A 17,922-nucleotide genomic window follows, 5' to 3' on the forward strand; every position below is an offset into this window, starting at 1 on the left:
CAACCAGGGCAATTATGGCCTTCATCTGTAGAGGAAAAAAACACACAGATCACTGGTGGGACACTAGAGCACTCAAAAGAAGGTTGGGCATACCAGTGACACGTCTACCTGCAGTCTGGAGGACTGCAGAGATAGCAAGACAGGTGGGCCACTGGAGAATTCTTGTGTTATCTGAAAACTCATTGGACACTGCAAGACTACTGTGACCCTTATGGGACACTGGAGGGCCACTCTTGAGGGAGGTGTGTGTGTGTGTGTGTGTGTGTGTGTGTGTGTGTGTGTGTGTGTGTGTGTGTGTGTGTGTGTGTGTGGGGGGGGGGGGGGTACACTCACCTTGACGTCTCTCCACCACATCCTCCTGTGAAGCTGCTTGGAACGGCTGCTGAAGGCCGAGGCATTATCTGACAGGCTTTCTACTCGCAGGGACACGCCAGCGAGAGAAAGAGAGAAAGAGAGGGAGGGAGGGAGGGAGAAAAGGACAGACAAACACAATGAGCCGTCAGACAGATCAGAGAGGACGGGTCATGAGCAGGCTGTTCTTTCCCACATCTCTAAGGACCGTGTGCGTAACACAATCTAGCCAAATCTTGTTTGATCGCAGTGTGTGCTGAGTTCTTTGTTTGTTTCTTGGAGACATTTGTTGAGATTTGGTCTGTTAGCTGAAACATTAGAAAAGTCTCAAATGGACATAATCAGCTCTGTGTATGCTGGAATCCATCAACACAAACACTCCCCAGTTACATTCTCTGAATCCGCTCCAACCATTTACTAATAGCGGGAATCAGCTTCAAGCATTCAATAATAGCATCATTAGTGAGTGAGTGTTCTCTGAAGTCTGGAATCAAGCTGAGCCCATGAGAGCAGGGACTACCTGCATGTGCGCTGGCAGGGAAACAGAGCGGGAGAGAACGTGATGAGGAAGAGAAGGCCACAGGGCAACAAATCAGACCCAGGTCAGACAGAGCGAGAGCGAGAGAGAGAGAGAAACAAAGCAGTGTGGAGTATGCTGGAAGGAGACGGAGTCTGTCTCGTTCTTCTCCCCATCGTGCATAGATGCGTGTCGCCCTGGCGCTACTATGTGGCGACTCTTAATAACAGTGATCAGGGACACACACCCATTTCAGGTTTCACAATGGGAGACACGTGCACATGCTCTCTCAAGCGCTCTCACTAATAAACACATACACTGTTCTCTGTGTGCTACCTGCACATGGTGCGCACAGGGCAACAATGGACAACACATGTCGAGCACGCACGCACGCGCACAAACACACACTCTCGCTGAAATGACAATGCCTTCCAGATGTGCTGCTCTGTGTTGTCACAGTTGACAAGCTTCCTTCAAAAATGACCTCCTGCCCATCCCCAAACACTCCCACACACACACACACATCCATCCATCCACAAAAACAGAGAGAGAGTCAGTTATACAACATCTGTCCCCGACATAACAAAATTCTAATGGAAACGCCAGGAGGAACAAATGGCGGAGCAGCAATGGGTTTCATCTGTGCAACAGAGAACAGGCAGAGCAAGAGCTGTTTGCTGTTAGGAAGTGCACAATTCAAAGCTAACCCACCCCCACTCCCCTGTCTACTGCCACCTTACACACACACACAATCTGGAGACACACTTCACATCTTTCAATACACAAGGGTCCCGTTTCGTCAGCCACACCAGTGCCATGCCTTCCGTGCCTGTGAAGTGGGATACCTGATCTGGCAAGCGGTGGGAGAGCACCAAAGGTCTGGGCTGTCGGCCACTGACGCCTAAACCAAAGTGTGAAGCGGGCCCCCCAGGGGGCGAGCAGAGCTACAGCTAGGGGGCATGGGCTGAGGTCGAAAAAAAAAACGGAATGAGAACCGTAAACAACCAACTACTGGTCAAATGAAGTACGGAGGTGCTCTTGCATCATAGTGGCCTGTAACTATCTATCTGGTGATGAAGTTGTAGCCGACTTTGCAATTAAATAATATGGTCAAGGCCTTCCATTTAGCCTACGTACTAGAAGAGATAGCTAGCCTAATTATTAATGCAACAGAGAAACAATGTTAAGAAAAGCTGTACAAAAGTTGAAAAATGTTTTTTTTTAATTTTTTTTTATTAAAAACATGTAGGGTAACAGGCTGTATGGGCATCTCAATCTTTGCACAGTGATGTTGGGTTGGGTGGGGGTGGGGGGGTGGGGGGGGTGCAATCTGTTTTTCCAGTGTCAAAGGGGGGCCTGCCATGAAAGGTTGGGGGCCTAAACTAAATAAATAGGCTGAAGGAGCCTGAAGTACCACGAGAGAGCGTCCGGCGTGCATTTGGATTTACGAGACTGCGAGGTTCTCCTTGTTGGCTTTTCTTGGCAGCAGTTAATATTAAGGGGCACTTTGTTTTGCTTGGGAAGTGACTTGTTTCTCCATGTCATATAAATGCCATGGCTTCCTCTGCTGGACAGTAGGATAGCAAAAGCAGACGAGTATGAATTAAGCCAGGGGAACGCCAGCGTGTGCTCAGTATTGCAATGGAAACTTTTTTAAGCAAGCATCAAAAAATTAAACTGTCCTTTCTAACTAGTCATGTATCTAAACACCACACACACACACACACACACACACACACACACACCCATTGGTTCTGTATGTGGGGGTCTGTATGCACTGGCTCATTATCCAACTGATGTTTATGCATGAACACCTGTGTTTTCTGTCAGGTTTGTGGGGGCTGGCCGTGTCTGGCATCTTCATCAGTACTGAGACGGTGGAGACTTTAATGAGTGACAATTTCCCCACTCCAAGTCTCCCGCTGCGAGAGTTTGCTGAGCTGTGTTTACTGTTTTTCCACAGCTATTGACTGATCTGTGAGGAACTCCACCGAGCTGTGCCATGCCACGCAGGGGCAAGTGACCTCACCTGATTTGTCCTGCAGATCATCCAGACGTTCGCCCCTCTCGATCACCTTGGAGATGTTCTCCTGCATGACATCGATGACCTCGTCGACCTGTGACTGCACCCTGAGGAAAGGAGAGGAAGTTCAAATCAAAACAAGGAGCAATAGACGTCTTAAAGGTGGCAGAAACACAGAGGAACCAAGGGGTTTCTTTAAAATAATATGTAGTGTTTATTTACAGTGGAGCACAAAGTAAGTATGACTTGACACTTCCATGTATCCAGCTGTAAATACATTGTAAGTCTCGCTGGGGATTTTGGCGAGTTAGGACTGTAAATATAGTTAGTAGCGCTACCGTTTCTGTTTATGTTCTTAGCCATAAAAAAGTAGCGTGTTTACTGAAATAGGAGGGAATATCAGGTCCCTGTCCCAAGTCAAATCTCTCAGGAGGTGGTTCCTGGTAATCCAAGCATGGAAAACAGGCACCTCACTTTGGGTTTTTTGGGTGAGATGCAAGAGAATGTACATTACTGGAGCCTGGGCATGTTCAAATACCTGAACACTCCCTCTGGTGAATAATGACCACAGCAGCCCATGTTTTTTTTTGTTTCTTTGCTGGCACGAAGCCTACTCCCCAGGAGGTGCCAGGATGTTTTCTGCCCCAGTCATGGGCTTCTGGGCTTAAGCCTGCTTATGCCACTGCCCTCCACTGGAGCCAGGGCCCCTGACTGGGCACGCCTTGGCACGGCTAATCTCTCCTGCAGGTGCCACTTCTGCCTGTGTACCTGCGGCCTCATTAACTCAACATAAAGCCCTGCTGGGGGCAGAGCACAGGTCAGCACTGGAAAAGAATTCAACCTTTTCTTTTTCTTCCCTCCAACCACTCCTTTCCCCTCTCCTTTGTTTTCAGTGCCAATGCTTGCCTGTAATAGAAGCATTCCCAATGTTCTCTGTCTTAATTAAATTATCACTCAGCGTACTTTCAACAAAGGAAGGAGTGCGGGGACAAAAAAAAAAAGGAGGAAAGAATTTGACTTTGGATTTCAGATGACATAAAAGGATGCCTGCCTGTAACAGCATTAACGAGCACTGCAATGCTGAGTCCTTTGGGAAAATAACTCAAGTGTGCTGGCCAGCTTGTAACCTAAACAAACCCAACACAAGTCAGGATTTGAGAGGGGAGAGGTCTGGGGCTGGTTTGGGCACATGGGACTTTGTTTATACAAGAAAAGCGTGGGGGAGATGACAGCTACCCCCTGTCCTCGGCTGTTTTTCTGTTTGCTATTAAAATAATTGCTCCTGCACCGTATACACCTACCCATCATGTTTCATGAGGATGGCAGAGAGGCTCGTTATGAAACACCAAAATGTTGTGGAAGGACTTTTTTGTTGTTATTGCATACACAAACAGTGAGACAACTGAAATAGCCTTTCAAAAGTGACAGACCTTTGAAACCTTCTGGCTGCACATCATGATCTGAGTGTGTGCATGTCTCTGAGACTGTGTGTACCCAAGACCAGCTTACAAGGGATGAGAGATACAACTCTGTTCCCTCCTAGCCTCGTAAATGAACAGATGCCATATCCACACATCCAAGAGAGAATTCTCATTTTCCCTTTCTTTATTTTGTATTTGCAAGACACACTTACTGTCTGACTTTGTCATTTTTAGGTCCAAATCTTGGTCCTGTGGGTCCTCTCCTAAAACATGTATGACAATTAATAAAATTTCTTTGCAATTTTTGACTTCGACATAAAAAAAAAATATAGCCATCATTATGAGAGACTGAAAACACAACTCACAGGAAGAAATCTTCCTCTTCATCAGAGTCTTCCTCTAGCAAGTTTCTCTGTAGATTAAGAAGGGCAGGGGTAAGACAAACAGTGAGTCACAGAGTCACATGAACAACACTGATAACCCTTATTCTCTTGAATGGAATCCGAGAGCACGCACTCAACACCTAAGAAAACAGACGCTGCACGGGGCTGATCTTTGTCAGCAGTCTGTTATGGTCTTCAGACAGTCGGCTCTCATCTATGAGGCGGTCTGGTCAAAGTCCACGCTGAGGAGGAAGTGCGGAAGAGTAGAGGGCTCGGCTCAGGGCTTAACCAAATCCCTGTAGAGCCTTCATTATTTCCTGCAGATGCACTCACAGGGGTCTAAACTGAAGCCCTGTGCTGACAGCACAGGCTGAGATGTTGACCATGTACACCTTTAATTATATTACAAGTCAAAGCAGTAGAGCCTCTAATTAATTGAAATAAGGCAATGTTGTGTGTGACGGCTGCTCTGGAGTCAGTTAGCCTAACTCTATGACACTGCAATAAATGATAAGTCAGAATAACCATGAGTGTTTTTTGTCAGTCTAGGGTGCTGAATGATTGCAGGTTCAGATCGGCAAAGGAGTTAAGGGCCTTCAGAAAGGCCAATAAAAGTGAAACTGATGCTTCCAAAGGTGTGACATCAACAGACATCATTATGCAATTCTTTGGTACAGTACATCAGTTTAAGATGAATCAGATGCTGCTTTTCTCATGAGAAGCTTTCATGTTTCTGGGGGGGGGTTTAGGTAAATTGGGGGAATTCTTTCTGGCTGTGCAGATAGTCCGAGCTGTCTGGCAGATTTCCATTGATGCTGCTCTGTCTTCAATAATAAAGTGATCATATCCGTGCCTTGGCTGCCTGGAACCTTCTAAACTTCCTGGCTTGGACCATCCAACCAGACCTTGTCAGATAAAGTCTATATACCCATCCATGTCTTTTTGAAGCTCGTGTATGACTAAAAGAATGTGAAAAATCTGATCTGACAACAGGTACCCTTTAGGGTTTCAATCACTGCTATTACTGTCCACATTGCATTGACACATCACAGTCTCTTTCACTCTAAGCAATCATTAAGTGTAGCACTAACTCCATAGTGTCGTGTTTTTCAGAACCTTAGCTGCACGCATGTCTTTCCCTCTCCAAACTCCTCTCCTGCTTCTTCACACTACTCCCACTTGAACATAATGGGAGTGGAAGGGCAATGGAGGAGTACAGAAAACAGGATGCAAGAGCAGACTGGCAGCGATTATCAGCACTGGGATGGAGTGTGTTAGTGTGTGTGACTGGCCAGTATGTGTTATGCAAGAGCCCCTGTACTCCTCTCTCTCATTGCTGTGCGATAACCCAGTGGAGTAACAGAGGGGAGGACAGAGAACATTCCAGTCCTTCAGTCAAGTCACAGAAGAGAGACATGGGAGTCACAATTTTGGCTCAGTCATTTATATTTTTTCTAAAAATGTTTAGTTCAGGTACTTCTACCAGAGTTTGTGCTCTCCTCACACTTCATAGTTATGTCTCTCACAATCATGTCTTCATGATTCTCGGCCCCTCGTCTACCCAGTGCACCCAGCCCAGAATGCCCTGTGCCGTCTCACCCTCTCACTGCGCACAGAGCCCGTGACCTCTTCATCGTGGAGGTGCCGTTTAAATTTGGGAGGCATGCTGTCGTCAAGCTGTTCCTCCCCCTCTGGCTCCCTCTGCAGGCAAACAGAAGAAACACAATTGTATTAGTCTAATGGTCACTATTTCATCACAGCACAGGTCCACATTACTTTAACACATACTTCTCACCTACACTTTGAATGAGCATGCATGTCTTACTCAAAACAACAATAACAAATTCAAGGCTGGTGTGATTCAGCACCTATGGATTCATTTGCTCAGTCGAACACTTCTTTAAAAATGTGTATACACAAGCTACTAAAAACCTTAGCTTTGCATTGTGCTTCCTTGTTCCTGGATGGTCATCAAGAACTAGATTTGGCAGAAAACAGATGTGAAAGCACAGCAGATCATGTGCATCAAAGCACGTTAAGCTTCTCTTTTCTTTTCTCTCTACATGCATTGCTACATCAATGCCTCATCTGGTGACCCATGGGCTGAGAACTATTGGTGCTGAATCAATGTCTTTTCTGGAGACCCAAGGTTGTGTTACTCTCATATTAAAACATTACTGGCATGCAAAATTGACCTGTCAAATGAATAAATCAATAACACTGCACGAGGCCCAAAAATAAAGTGCTAACAACTGAAAATCTGGGGTTGATTCATTGGTTGATTTCAGCAAGTCACTTGGATTTGTTTTACACTTTAGTTCTTTTTTTACACTGTTGACTTGAAACACACCGACTGCAAAAACTACTCAAGAAAAATCCTCTACACAGGTGCTGGAGCACATCAAAGGCCTATAAACAAGAGTGTGGAGGACAAGCGTGAGAACCTTCCTACCTTCCTACCGCCTGTCTCGGGTGCATGTAAAACCCATTACACGTTCATGAACACATGCAATCTAAAAAGTCTGTAGTTACTGGGTGTTGAGTAACCTTCACTGCTGGCTGTCTTGTTAAGAAAGAGAAAGTAGGCCACAGTCTGTTAAACTGAAACACGCTCTCTTACACGTCCTCAGCTATGCAGTGGCCCCTGCAGTTCCTGAGGACCCCTCCTGCCCTTCAGCTGCGCCCCAGTGAGGAAGTGATTTGTCAGTGTTAAGGAACAGCTTGAGTGAATAGGAAGTGTGTCTTTTGAGTGTGCTCTGTCTTGTAAAGTGTGGGACATGCAGAGTGTTTCTTTGAGACCGATTCAGAGACGATGTCAAATCTCCATTCAGCATCATGCATTATGAGCCCTGACTCAAAGGAGTGTTTGCATAATGACACCGGCTTCCCTCACTAAAGAAAACGTCTCACCAACCCAACCCCAGGCTGCATCTGCGCGACAGATACCATTGAGTCCACTGTGCTCAAACTGGGGGGCTTTTTTCTGTGTCTCCTTTTGGCAGCGCAGTCGGAAAACGGCCTCTCCACTGGTCAGAGGTGCCTCGGAATTTTCCAGAATACAGTAGAGGAGGGGAAGTGGCTGGGGACAGGGGTCTATCTGAGGCAACAACAGAGAGAAAGAGAGAAGTATGGAGAGGAAGAAATGGAGGCAGAAAAAGACAGAGAGGAAAAGAAAAGACAGAGGTACTCCAGCAGAGCTGTTGGGCAACCAATTGGACAAGATCAGTTTGAAAGTGACCATTAGCCTAATTTTGAATGGTGGTCATTGACTGAACTTTCACCCATGAGCATGATAACTGACAGGTGGAGATGAGCCAAAGGTAAGGAGCAGAATCAGATCACAGATGTAGGTGAAGAGATACAGACCCACTCACAATCGTACACACATCGTGGCTATTTTTATAGGGACAGTTTGTGAGATGCAACATTGTCTGAAGCAGAATATAAATGAACAGTTCACTTTGTCAACAGTGATGGCCTATGGTGACTCCAGATTGAACTTCAACTACAGGCTATTGCTATAACTTTTATGTGGACAGATCCAACACAAGGACAGTGCAAAACATCACTATTAACAACACAGTGCTGTGTGACTGACTAAAGCGCAGTAAACCCGTTCCAATTTCTAGAATAATCTGTAAATCACTTTAATCCAATACTAAATCGGTGGCCCTAAAACCTGGCTTGAGCGAGGCATGGTTACCTCATGATTTATTTAAAGTCTGACCCAACAGAATGACTAGGCTAGCTGACGTATCTTAAACCAAGTTATCTATTCCGTTGATTAGACATTATCATACGGGGCACAAACAACAAGACAAAGCAAGGAGCTAATTAGTTTGCTAACGAACTATGCTAGCTGACTTGGACTATTTTGGGATGTGATTTAAGCGGCCACATTGACGTCAACAAACTAGCTGTAGAATGTAAACAGCATAACGTGACATCACTGACGTTGATTTATCCTACGACTTGAAATAGAAAGGGATCAGCAACTTGCAATACGTTAATAAACCAACACAGTTCTCTTTCACACTGGCCATAATTCAAGCGTAATTGACGCCAGCTAACAAACGTTAGGATAACTTCCATAGCAAGCTAGCTAGCTAGTTGGATAGCTACGCTGAATTGGCCTCGGTACATTACCTGCTGGCTGAAATAATACAATCAGTTAAATCCAGCAATTAGTGAACTTAATTGCTACAAACCGGTAGTAAGACCTTGTATAGTTGCCGCTAGGGATCTAACATTTGCGTTAATTATTGTAGAATTAACGGAACAAGAAGAACGTCAGCCTAGTGATTTCAGAATAATTGTCAAGTTAGCTAACGTTAGCTGGCTAGCTAACGGTAGCTATATTCCCATTGCCAGAGTGATGCAAAACGTACACCAAGGCCAGAGCGACGGAAACAGCTCACCTTTGTAACTACCTTTGGTTTGTTGCTGTTCTTCCAGGGAGACGTTCTCCTGCAAGCAAATAAATATCACAGGGAGTGATTTCTTCTCTCTTCCCCTGAACCAAGACCTGTACTGTCCAGAAACGTCCAGAGTACAGAACGTTCCGTGTAATGTTGTGTATGCTGTGATCTCAGCGGATTGTCTATTCTTCCTGTTCTCATCAGCTGACTGGAGGTCAAAACAGCTGTATTGCAATAGATTACGCTGTCCATGACAGAGATAAGACGGGTAGTCAACAAGTCTGTCAGAGTGGCTTTCAGAAGTAATGCGCCATTTCAGTCCCACTTCGCATATTTATTTCTGATACTTTTCTTTTTCATGTAGGGCTTATCCATTTTTTAACCCGTGACTATTTATGTTAATACTTTTTCCTCAAGGAACTTCATGTGTAAGATAGGCCTGTTACTAGTCAGCTAGTCATTCTGCCTTTTGATTGGAAACAAACAAAAATCAGTGCAATGAATGGCTTGTAGACAAAAGCCAGAAGAATTAGCCTAGTCTTGAGCACAAATTAGGCCTAAAGACTGGTTAAAGAGTGTCTTCAGTCCTGTATGGGCCCATCCTGAAATCCAAGGCAAAATGAAAGAAAGATGGACTGTGTTGAGAACTTATCGTCATTGGTTAGAAACAGTGAGTGGAGTTTGTAGGCAAGCGCTGGAATGTTGTCTCCAAATGTATAAAGCAGGTATCCTTGAGAACTCACTCCTCATGGAATTTTCTCGTGCTGTGCCAAGTGAGAAGATGAGGTTCTCTGTCCATACCGCGAACTTGAAAATGATTTAGGCCTGTGCCGTTTTATCACTCATTTCTGAAAGATATGTGCAGAAATATGCTGAACAGCACATATGTAAAAGATGTCTTAAACCCCAATTCAACATGGACATAATACATTATACGACCACCCGTCTCTTTCTGGCTGTCAGTAAGTGAAAGTTTGGCCTCATTGGAATGACAATATTAGTACACTATACAGAAACAATTTGCACTATGGGTAAATTACCATTCTCTTTTCACCATGACCAGAACCTCCCCCTCCCTATGCTGTCCTTCACTTGAGCACCAGTTCTTTTGGCAAAACATTGCCAATAGAAGTATACTGAGGTAGACAAATAGAGCACTGAAAAATACTGTTCTATTCATACTGTTCTATTAATTCTAACAAACAACAAGTTTAGTGATATAATAATTCTAGGGAAGATCAGCTTGGATTCTAGATCGACAGACATTGACATTAACAACTCCACATTATTCATGAAATAATCTTCCAGAACGAACAAGACACTGTGAGCATCTTACAAATGACAGTCCTCCACTGTATTGTGTTCAGGCAGTAACAGCATGCCAATGTCAAGACCACTCCATAAAGCTCCTGTTCTTCCTCTGAAGTTTATAAAGCCTGAAGCCACAGAGAGTCACTATGCAGCACCAAAGTCAAGTATAGCAGCATCCGTAATGAGAGAAACAGACATTTCACAAGCTCTGAATTCCCTTTTTTAGGATCTTATTTTTCTTTCGTGGGATTATACGGATGGGGAGACTGGTGTTTGTCACAAGGTTCCCTGGGCTAGGGGAGCTCTCTGGATGGGTGCACATAGGGGAGGATGGGACTGTGTGATGTGTATGTGTCTCAACACAAAGCCGAGGTCATGGTTATAAATGACTGTGGAGAGCCGTGGAGGGCCTGCAGGAACTGCTCCCAAACCTGTGACTGATGCCTCCCAGATGTGCATGCAGAGCCTCATCAGCCCCAGAAGAGTCCCCAGCAATCACACAAGACCATTTATCTACCTCTCTCCCTGCACACACACAAAGCACATCCACATACAGTGTATGGGCTCATACAAGTCTATATCTGTGGCCATATATTCAAAAGCTACAGATCAAGCGAGATCACATGATTTACCTGTAGCATGTATGTTTCACGCTAGCTCAAACCTCAAAGCTACATACACTTCTATGCATTGTGACAGAATGGATATTATAATGACATGGGTCTTAAATCTCCTCTCCATGCTGCACGTAAGCAAAGTTAAATTGGACATGACCTGGGAGAACAAATATTCAGTGCCAAACCAAGATCCCCATCTTCCTGTAAAGGGTCATTAAATCCTGTCTTTCAGGCTAACTGCAAGTCGAGCCAAGTTAATTAGTTTGTCATTAAATGCAGTTTGTGTTGGAAAGTGCTTTGATTATAATGTTGAGGGAAAGACTGAGTCATGTTGTAAATAAAATGCACTCACGGGTAGTAGTAAAATGTGACTTGCGTGTGAAGCCAGCACAATTAATCCTGTCCGACCTCTCACTCACATCTTCATTGTCATGTCAAAGCAGTTGAAACAAGGTTATTGCCTGCCTTTTTAAATGACTCACAGACGAAAAAGGTTTCACTAACAGGAACGTTTCTTTTCATCCGCGCAACTGCACCTGTTTTTCTGAAGACATCCATCAGAGGCATTTTTCCCTTATACAGGTCTCAATGGGTCAAAGCTTCTCCTGATGGTGACTCCAGGCTGTTCTCACACACTGATTGATGGACAACCCCAGAGGAAATGTACGGCATTCTAAACCTTACATTCCAGGCGGAGGTGGAGGAGATTCCAAGTTTGGGCTTTGGTTTGATACCAGACATTGTTATTTCCCCTATCCCCATGACCATGCCATTGCAAGCATCCTACCTTCCCATCAACACAGCCGTAAACAGGACGTAAACATTCATACCTATCCCACAACACCAAGGAGTAAACAGTGCCCACTAAACCAAACAAGTGGAATGCCAGGTGTTCCAGTAGACAGACGGGATGTGGTTGCCTCATTAAATCAGTGCCACTGATAACAACCTGTTTCATGAGATTTTTCTTCTTTATTGGATATCTTTAGATGGGGAGCATGAGACAGAGACAGGGAGAGAGAAAGAAACACAGAAAGAGAAAGAGAGAATGTGTGTATGTGAGTATATGAGTATTCCTTTCAACAGTGTTTCCCTAGTAACCTAAAACGTGAAAACAGTCAGTGTGGGTAGATAATAAACACCCATTTATTTATTTGGATTTAACGTCACTGTTGCATTTGACTCTACAGAAAAAGGAAAACTGTATTCAATTCAGATTCAGATACATCAGATCAGCGTCAATCAATCAATAAATAAATACATACAGTGAATGACATAAACAACAAATGCATTTCTGCAGTCATTTTGCAAAATCGTAACAAATGAATCATTAAGGTAGCGTCTCCAGGCACTGTAACCTTTTTCTATGATAACTACACCACCTCTATCTCTGAGCCTGACTGTGTGTGTGTGTGTGGGGGGGGGGGGGGGGCACACACACTCAAGGGGGGGACTCAACTGTGAATGATGAGTCTCGATCAGCAAATGAAAATGAGACTCACACTCGGTCGACTCTACGTCGGCATGCCATTTTCAATCTATAAAATGCAGATTTTTTATAAAAATGGTAATTCTGTCAATATTAATACCAACATTGATGTGTTTCATCTCAGCACATCCGTATAATTTAGTTATAATTACATTTTTTAACAAAAAAAAACACATTTAAGTGTGCAGCACCTCGTTAATGGACGTTTTCCCAGACTCAAAACCCATAAGGTCAGAAATTCCAAACAACAACATGTTTACTTACATACAGGAAGGAAAGAGAGTGGAAATATATAAAAAACTAACACTGTTGTGCTTAATTGAGGTATATCGTAACTAGGAAGACAGAGCACCTCCCACCCCTGATTTTTACGGGATTTCTGCTGTGAGTCTGCGAGAAAGCCAAGCTCCTGATCTGACTGGGTTTGATGTTTCTCTGGAAGGGGCCGTCTGCTCTCCCTCTCCCCAACACCTGGAATAGTTCTAGCACTCGGCTCCCATTCTCTGTGTACCTGAGTAATGAGAAGTCGCTTTGTTTGTCACAAACATCAGGTTGTTATTTTCACATTCTTTCCTGAGGCACCACTACCAAGCTACATTCCTGTTCATGGCTCAGACTGCAAACAAATAACTGGCATTAGAGTATACATCCAGCCTAATCAAGGTCCAAATAATTGGCATTAGAGTATACATCCAGCCTAATCAAGATCCAAATCCATCATTCATGTCTTATGACGTGGTTAAGGTTTATTTTCAACCAATGTCCGGACACGAAATATAGGGGCCCATAAACTTTGCATGCTCCAGGTTATGTATACTGTCTTTCTGGGACTTTCTGGGAGGTAGACAAGGATTGTCTGACGAATCATTTTAACATGAGGCTCATACTGAGTGGAGCCTTTGGAGCCCATCCACATTCCTAGTCCACTTCACTACCCGGGTGATTCTCCTCCTCCTGGTTTGGCCTGCAGTGGTCTCCTGAGGGAGAGGTAAAACCATGAATAGCCATTTTGTCCATGACTCTCTGATTCCCCTATTTCAGCATATGCTTAGACCCTGATTCTTATAATGCATGCTATAATTACTTAAAGCTTCTTCTTTTGTAGGTTCTATGTTAGATTGTGGTTATCACTGAGGTTCAATTAATGTAAACATCTGCAGTCAAAAACCTGTAACACAAGGTTTACTTTATGGGATTTATCAAGGTACCAACATAAAACGCATACAATAAATAAATATAGGTCAATATGCAGTATATAATGCATTCTACAGGACACTAAATGCCCTACGAGTCATTTATCATTGTTATATGAAAAAAAGGCCTACATGATGTGCGATGTATAAACAGAGCATGTTTGGAGAAGAGATTTGACTGGTATAACAGTCATTTTATCTCAAGAAGCTGTACTCCCGCCTGTAAGCAAAGTCATTCCTCAACCTCTCTCAAGTGAGGGAAGAGGAGTCAAAGAGCTGCATGGAGAAAGATGAATGGAGTATTACTTGACGTAATGCTTTGCTTTGCTAAATTCCATATGGACCAACAGACAGAGTCAGTGGGTACCAGATGTAAATATATTGACTGAAACTGCTGATCCATCTATCACTTACACTGAAGCGCCAAGAAATTCTTAGGTACTAAACACTCCTTAATGACTGAACACTATGTGGAAAAGGCTCAGTATAATGTTATTTCCAGTTGTTCCAGATCGTCACTCTGAATGGCATGTAGATTTACGAAGGTCTTAAACACTTTGTTGAGGATACACTATGCTATCAGTCAACTGTCCATGAACATAACAACTATCGTTTGATATGTTGCAGTATTTTTCCAACGGAGTAGGCATCTGCTTGGTTTCTCAGTGTTGCCCTCTTTTGTTTAGATGCAATGTAACTGATCTGGGTCCAGCTACTTGACATGATTTAAAAACAAAATGCATCATAATCAAGAAGAAGCACTATCCATCACGACAATGCAACTGATAAAAACAACAAATACATAAATCTTCAGTGGGTGAACAAAACATATTTATTACAAACTGGCTGAGTTAAAAAAAGGACGGACTGTCCGTTACAGCATGTGGCTTTCAACATCATCAGTTCTGGTTAAACACCAATCTTAAATGTATTCAACTGACTTATGACAATTATGATAACTTGTAAATGACCAGTGAATATTCCCCATGCTTCGTCTTCTAGGTCTTAGGTGTGTCATTCAATTGAGAGAAGTGCTCTGACATGGCAGCCAGGGCACGGTACCGATGAGAGATGGTATTCTTCACCTCCTTGGGAAGCTCAGCGTAGCTAAAAAAAAACAATAATGGAAATATCGTGAATGCTGATGCAGACTTGTGTGCATGTACACATAAACCGCCATTTTAAATATTGTTCATGCCAGATCATGACTTTTCATTAATACTCCAACTTTAAAGCTATTGGGAAATGTATGAGGTATATCCCAGAAGTTTTAAGTCTCAATGTATTTTTTTTTTGGTTCTATCTGGACATTAAAAGCCAGACTTTAATAGATGGGATATGAGGGAGAATGGAAAGCTCATTCAAACGGACACGGCTAATGGACATTCAAACAGAGACATCAAAAGCAGGTTTGGTACTTGGGCACTCTTTTGAATCAGGGAAGCAACATTTAGTGTTGAATCTTTTATAATCTGCATTTGTCAACCTTAATAATTTAATCATTTTACCAGATCATAACTGTGATTGCAGCCAGTGATACTTTAGCATGTACACTGACAAACTAAATTTCATCATGAAACAAATGTAGTGGAATGTATTAATCAGTCCCTCCAGGATTTTGTGATGTTGCGTATTCACAAATTCAAGCAAATTCAAATTCAAATTCATTTCCTGCAATGGTCATTGCAGGTTGCAGTTTTCTGTTATTATTATGCAATATTTCTGCATAAAAATGCAAAGCCATGGAATTTCTGCATCATTTGCGATTGATTTTATTGAATTCAAAATCAAGAGAATTGAGAATTCCTGCAGCAACTTTTGGCCACAACAATAATTAAAAACACGCGCAAGATTTTGGTGGGATCACAATTTTTAGGAATTCCCACAGGATATAAAAAAAAACTAACACTCAAAATCACTGCAATTTTAAGAAAATCCAGTCACTTTTGGCCACAACAAGATCCTGGAGGGACAACTCATAATTCTGAAGATACACTGCCCTCTAGTGGCCATATATTAAGCACAAAACTAGTTGTCAAAGCCCATATCCTCACGTTTTGTCATAGCCATCTGGTTGGAAACATGGGTCCCATCCAAAATCTCTGGGGCCTTTGGGCTCAACAATGCGCCCCTGTAAAAACAGAATATTTTTAAGTAATCATACAGCATATGTGTATGTATGTGGTTGATTGATCAAGTGAGCAAATGAGTGGTAGGCCATGGTAATTTGTCTACCTCCGTTTTCCCCCGAAATAACTGTACAGGCTCGCCTTTTCCTGCACAAAAAGCAAAGGTGCAAAGAGCCCAGGCAGATTTATCCTCAAAGCCTGCCAAGAGTTTGTGCAGTCCTGGGCATAAGCATAAGGGAGAAAGACAAAACAAGAGTGAAGCATACTTCATGGATTATCTGTCATATGTTAATCATAGTCATGTTTAGAGAGCATCTATAAATAAACAAGCTTCCTAACCTTCGGGCTTCAGCTTATCCAGAAACCATTTTCTACATAGGAAAGTCAAACATAACAATGATTAAGAACAAAGCACCACAGCGGAAAAGGATAACAGTTATGAACAACAGTGATGTCAAACTCACATATACGGCCCAGGCAGACCACCAAGGGCTCTAAAACATAGACAGGTATCTTCTACAATGACGGGCCCATCAACCTGCAGAAGAATACAAAGCTGAAATTGGATTTTTGTTGTTGCTGCTGTTAAATATTTAATTTAAGGCTACACAAATGAAACCAAAAATTTAAGCATAGGTTTGCTACATTAACGTACTTGTTTAGATGCCTCTTTACATTTTTGAATAGAGATGTCATCCGGTTCACCTTGATATTCTGGCACTACAAAGATGAACCACTCATGTTAGAATTACCCATTTATAACATAACATGGTGTATTTCAATAGTGTTCATGAGCATACAGCCACTCACAGTCAATCTTTTTCGAGATTAGTTTATAAGGAAACTTGTCTCCAAGAATTTGGACAACCTATTCAGACAGGAACAAGGATATTGGATTATGTATTGAACGACTGAAATCCTTATGTATTGAAGTACTGAATGACTGAAACTGAATCTTCTATAAATCTTCTATACAGAATATAGAATCCTCAAACTTCCTGAAAAACTGGTTATGCCCGCATTGCGTGCAGGGCGAATTTAGCATTCAGTTTAAATGTATAGACACCACAGAGGCGTTTAATTTCATATCGGCTGATCGTATTACATGCAGGTAGTCTAGTGAGTTCCTTACCTCCTCTAATTTTTTGGCATTTCCAGTTACAAACACCACTGATCTTACACCCGGTACTGCCATGCTTACTGCAACGTTTCGTGAGCAACCATAGTCACATTAATTGGCTCAACTTCCGGCCAGATTTATACAAATATCAGCCAAAATAAAAGTCAGCTTTAGTATTTCAGAAACATCAGAGATATAAATTGCATAACCATGATAGCAAAAAACAAATGGGCTAAAAAAGTAGTAAGTCATCTCACAAACTTATAATTTTATTGTTTTAAAACAGGGAACATTGATAAACTAAACAGGCGAAAATGTTTCATAGTTGTGAACACATTGTGACACACACCTCTTTCTACTAATAAAACAAGTAATTGTGCCCTAATAAAAGTTGGGTTGAATATGTGCAGAACATCCTAAATATTAATAAACATGTGTCTATCAGTGATGAATCTCATCATTGACTACATCACAATATTTTAAAGATTGCCGATCATGGGACAGCAATTGCATTGTGCTCAATGGGGAGACATTGTTGCACACACTTTACTGATTGAATTAAGGATTGTGTCTGAATAAAAGTGGGATGGAATATGTTAAGATTGACATACTAAATATTAAGAAAATGTGTTTATAAGTCATGAATCTCATCACTGATTGTGCCACAATACTTAATACTTAAACTGATCAGACAGGCAAAATTGCTTTATGCTGAATGGGAAGACACTATAACACAAACCACACTCCAACGATTAAACAAAGGATTGTGTCTTTATAAAAGTGGGAATGGAATATTTTTTTTTATTATTATTAGTGATGAATCTAATCAATGACTACACCACAATATTTGAAAGTTTGCGATCACAAGCAAATACATTGTGCTTAATGGAAAAACATTGTGACACTCCACACTCTACTGATGAAACAAAGGATTGTGTCTTCAACAAAGT

At 42.4% G+C, this 17,922-nt stretch overlaps 2 protein-coding genes and 1 long non-coding RNA gene across 9 annotated transcripts in view; 1 reads left to right on the forward strand and 2 right to left on the reverse strand.

Annotated features, from left to right (window-relative positions):
- vamp4 (vesicle-associated membrane protein 4) overlaps positions 1-9,230 on the reverse strand; it is a 10,841-nt gene extending 1,611 nt beyond the window's left edge. Inside the window, exons 1-8 of one of the 7 annotated variants that reach the window (XM_042706071.1) lie at positions 9,126-9,230; positions 6,628-6,673; positions 6,295-6,396; positions 4,678-4,724; positions 4,525-4,575; positions 2,898-2,998; positions 334-413; positions 1-25 (exon numbers count right to left, since the gene is read on the reverse strand). The exon at positions 1-25 is cut by the window's left edge and continues 27 nt beyond it. In XM_042706071.1, coding sequence (XP_042562005.1) covers positions 1-25; positions 334-413; positions 2,898-2,998; positions 4,525-4,575; positions 4,678-4,724; positions 6,295-6,360 — 370 coding nt within the window. In that variant the 5' untranslated portion in view covers positions 6,361-6,396; positions 6,628-6,673; positions 9,126-9,230. Of the gene's footprint in view, positions 26-333; positions 414-2,897; positions 2,999-4,524; positions 4,576-4,677; positions 4,725-6,294; positions 6,397-6,627; positions 6,674-7,605; positions 7,793-9,113 lie in introns of all 7 variants that reach the window. The other 6 variants (XM_042706066.1, XM_042706070.1, XM_042706067.1 and 3 more) reach the window with 6 other exon arrangements.
- On the forward strand, positions 7,803-11,989 carry LOC122131153. The gene is made up of 2 exons (XR_006152026.1): positions 7,803-8,015; positions 11,624-11,989. It is a non-coding gene; the product is annotated as an uncharacterized LOC122131153 (long non-coding RNA).
- A 2,543-nt stretch (positions 11,990-14,532) lies between these two features.
- Positions 14,533-17,099, reverse strand: itpa (inosine triphosphatase (nucleoside triphosphate pyrophosphatase)). The gene is made up of 8 exons (XM_042706074.1): positions 16,985-17,099; positions 16,663-16,720; positions 16,508-16,572; positions 16,317-16,390; positions 16,192-16,223; positions 15,959-16,071; positions 15,778-15,854; positions 14,533-14,830 (listed from the first exon to the last, which is right to left on the reverse strand). The coding sequence occupies exons 1-8, from the start codon at positions 17,045-17,047 to the stop codon at positions 14,722-14,724; spliced, it is 591 nt and encodes a 196-aa protein (XP_042562008.1). The 5' UTR covers positions 17,048-17,099; the 3' UTR covers positions 14,533-14,721.
- Between the last annotated feature and the right edge of the window lie 823 nt (positions 17,100-17,922).

Source organism: Clupea harengus, unplaced genomic scaffold, assembly GCF_900700415.2.
Source record: "Clupea harengus unplaced genomic scaffold, Ch_v2.0.2, whole genome shotgun sequence".
Taxonomy (NCBI): domain Eukaryota; kingdom Metazoa; phylum Chordata; class Actinopteri; order Clupeiformes; family Clupeidae; genus Clupea; species Clupea harengus.

What these genes read in the sequence shown, in the direction of transcription:
- itpa (XM_042706074.1), bottom strand. Translation starts at nt 17,047, where the DNA reads ATGGCAGTACCGGGTGTAAGATCAGTGGTGTTTGTAACTGGAAATGCC. An exon ending in GTAAAGAGGCATCTAAACAA is followed by an intron (nt 16,391 to 16,507) that starts GTACGTTAATGT and finishes ATTCTTCTGCAG; the next exon opens with GTTGATGGGCCCGTCATTGT. An exon ending in CCAGATGGCTATGACAAAAC is followed by an intron (nt 14,831 to 15,777) that starts GTGAGGATATGG and finishes GTTTTTTTTTAG; the next exon opens with CTACGCTGAGCTTCCCAAGG.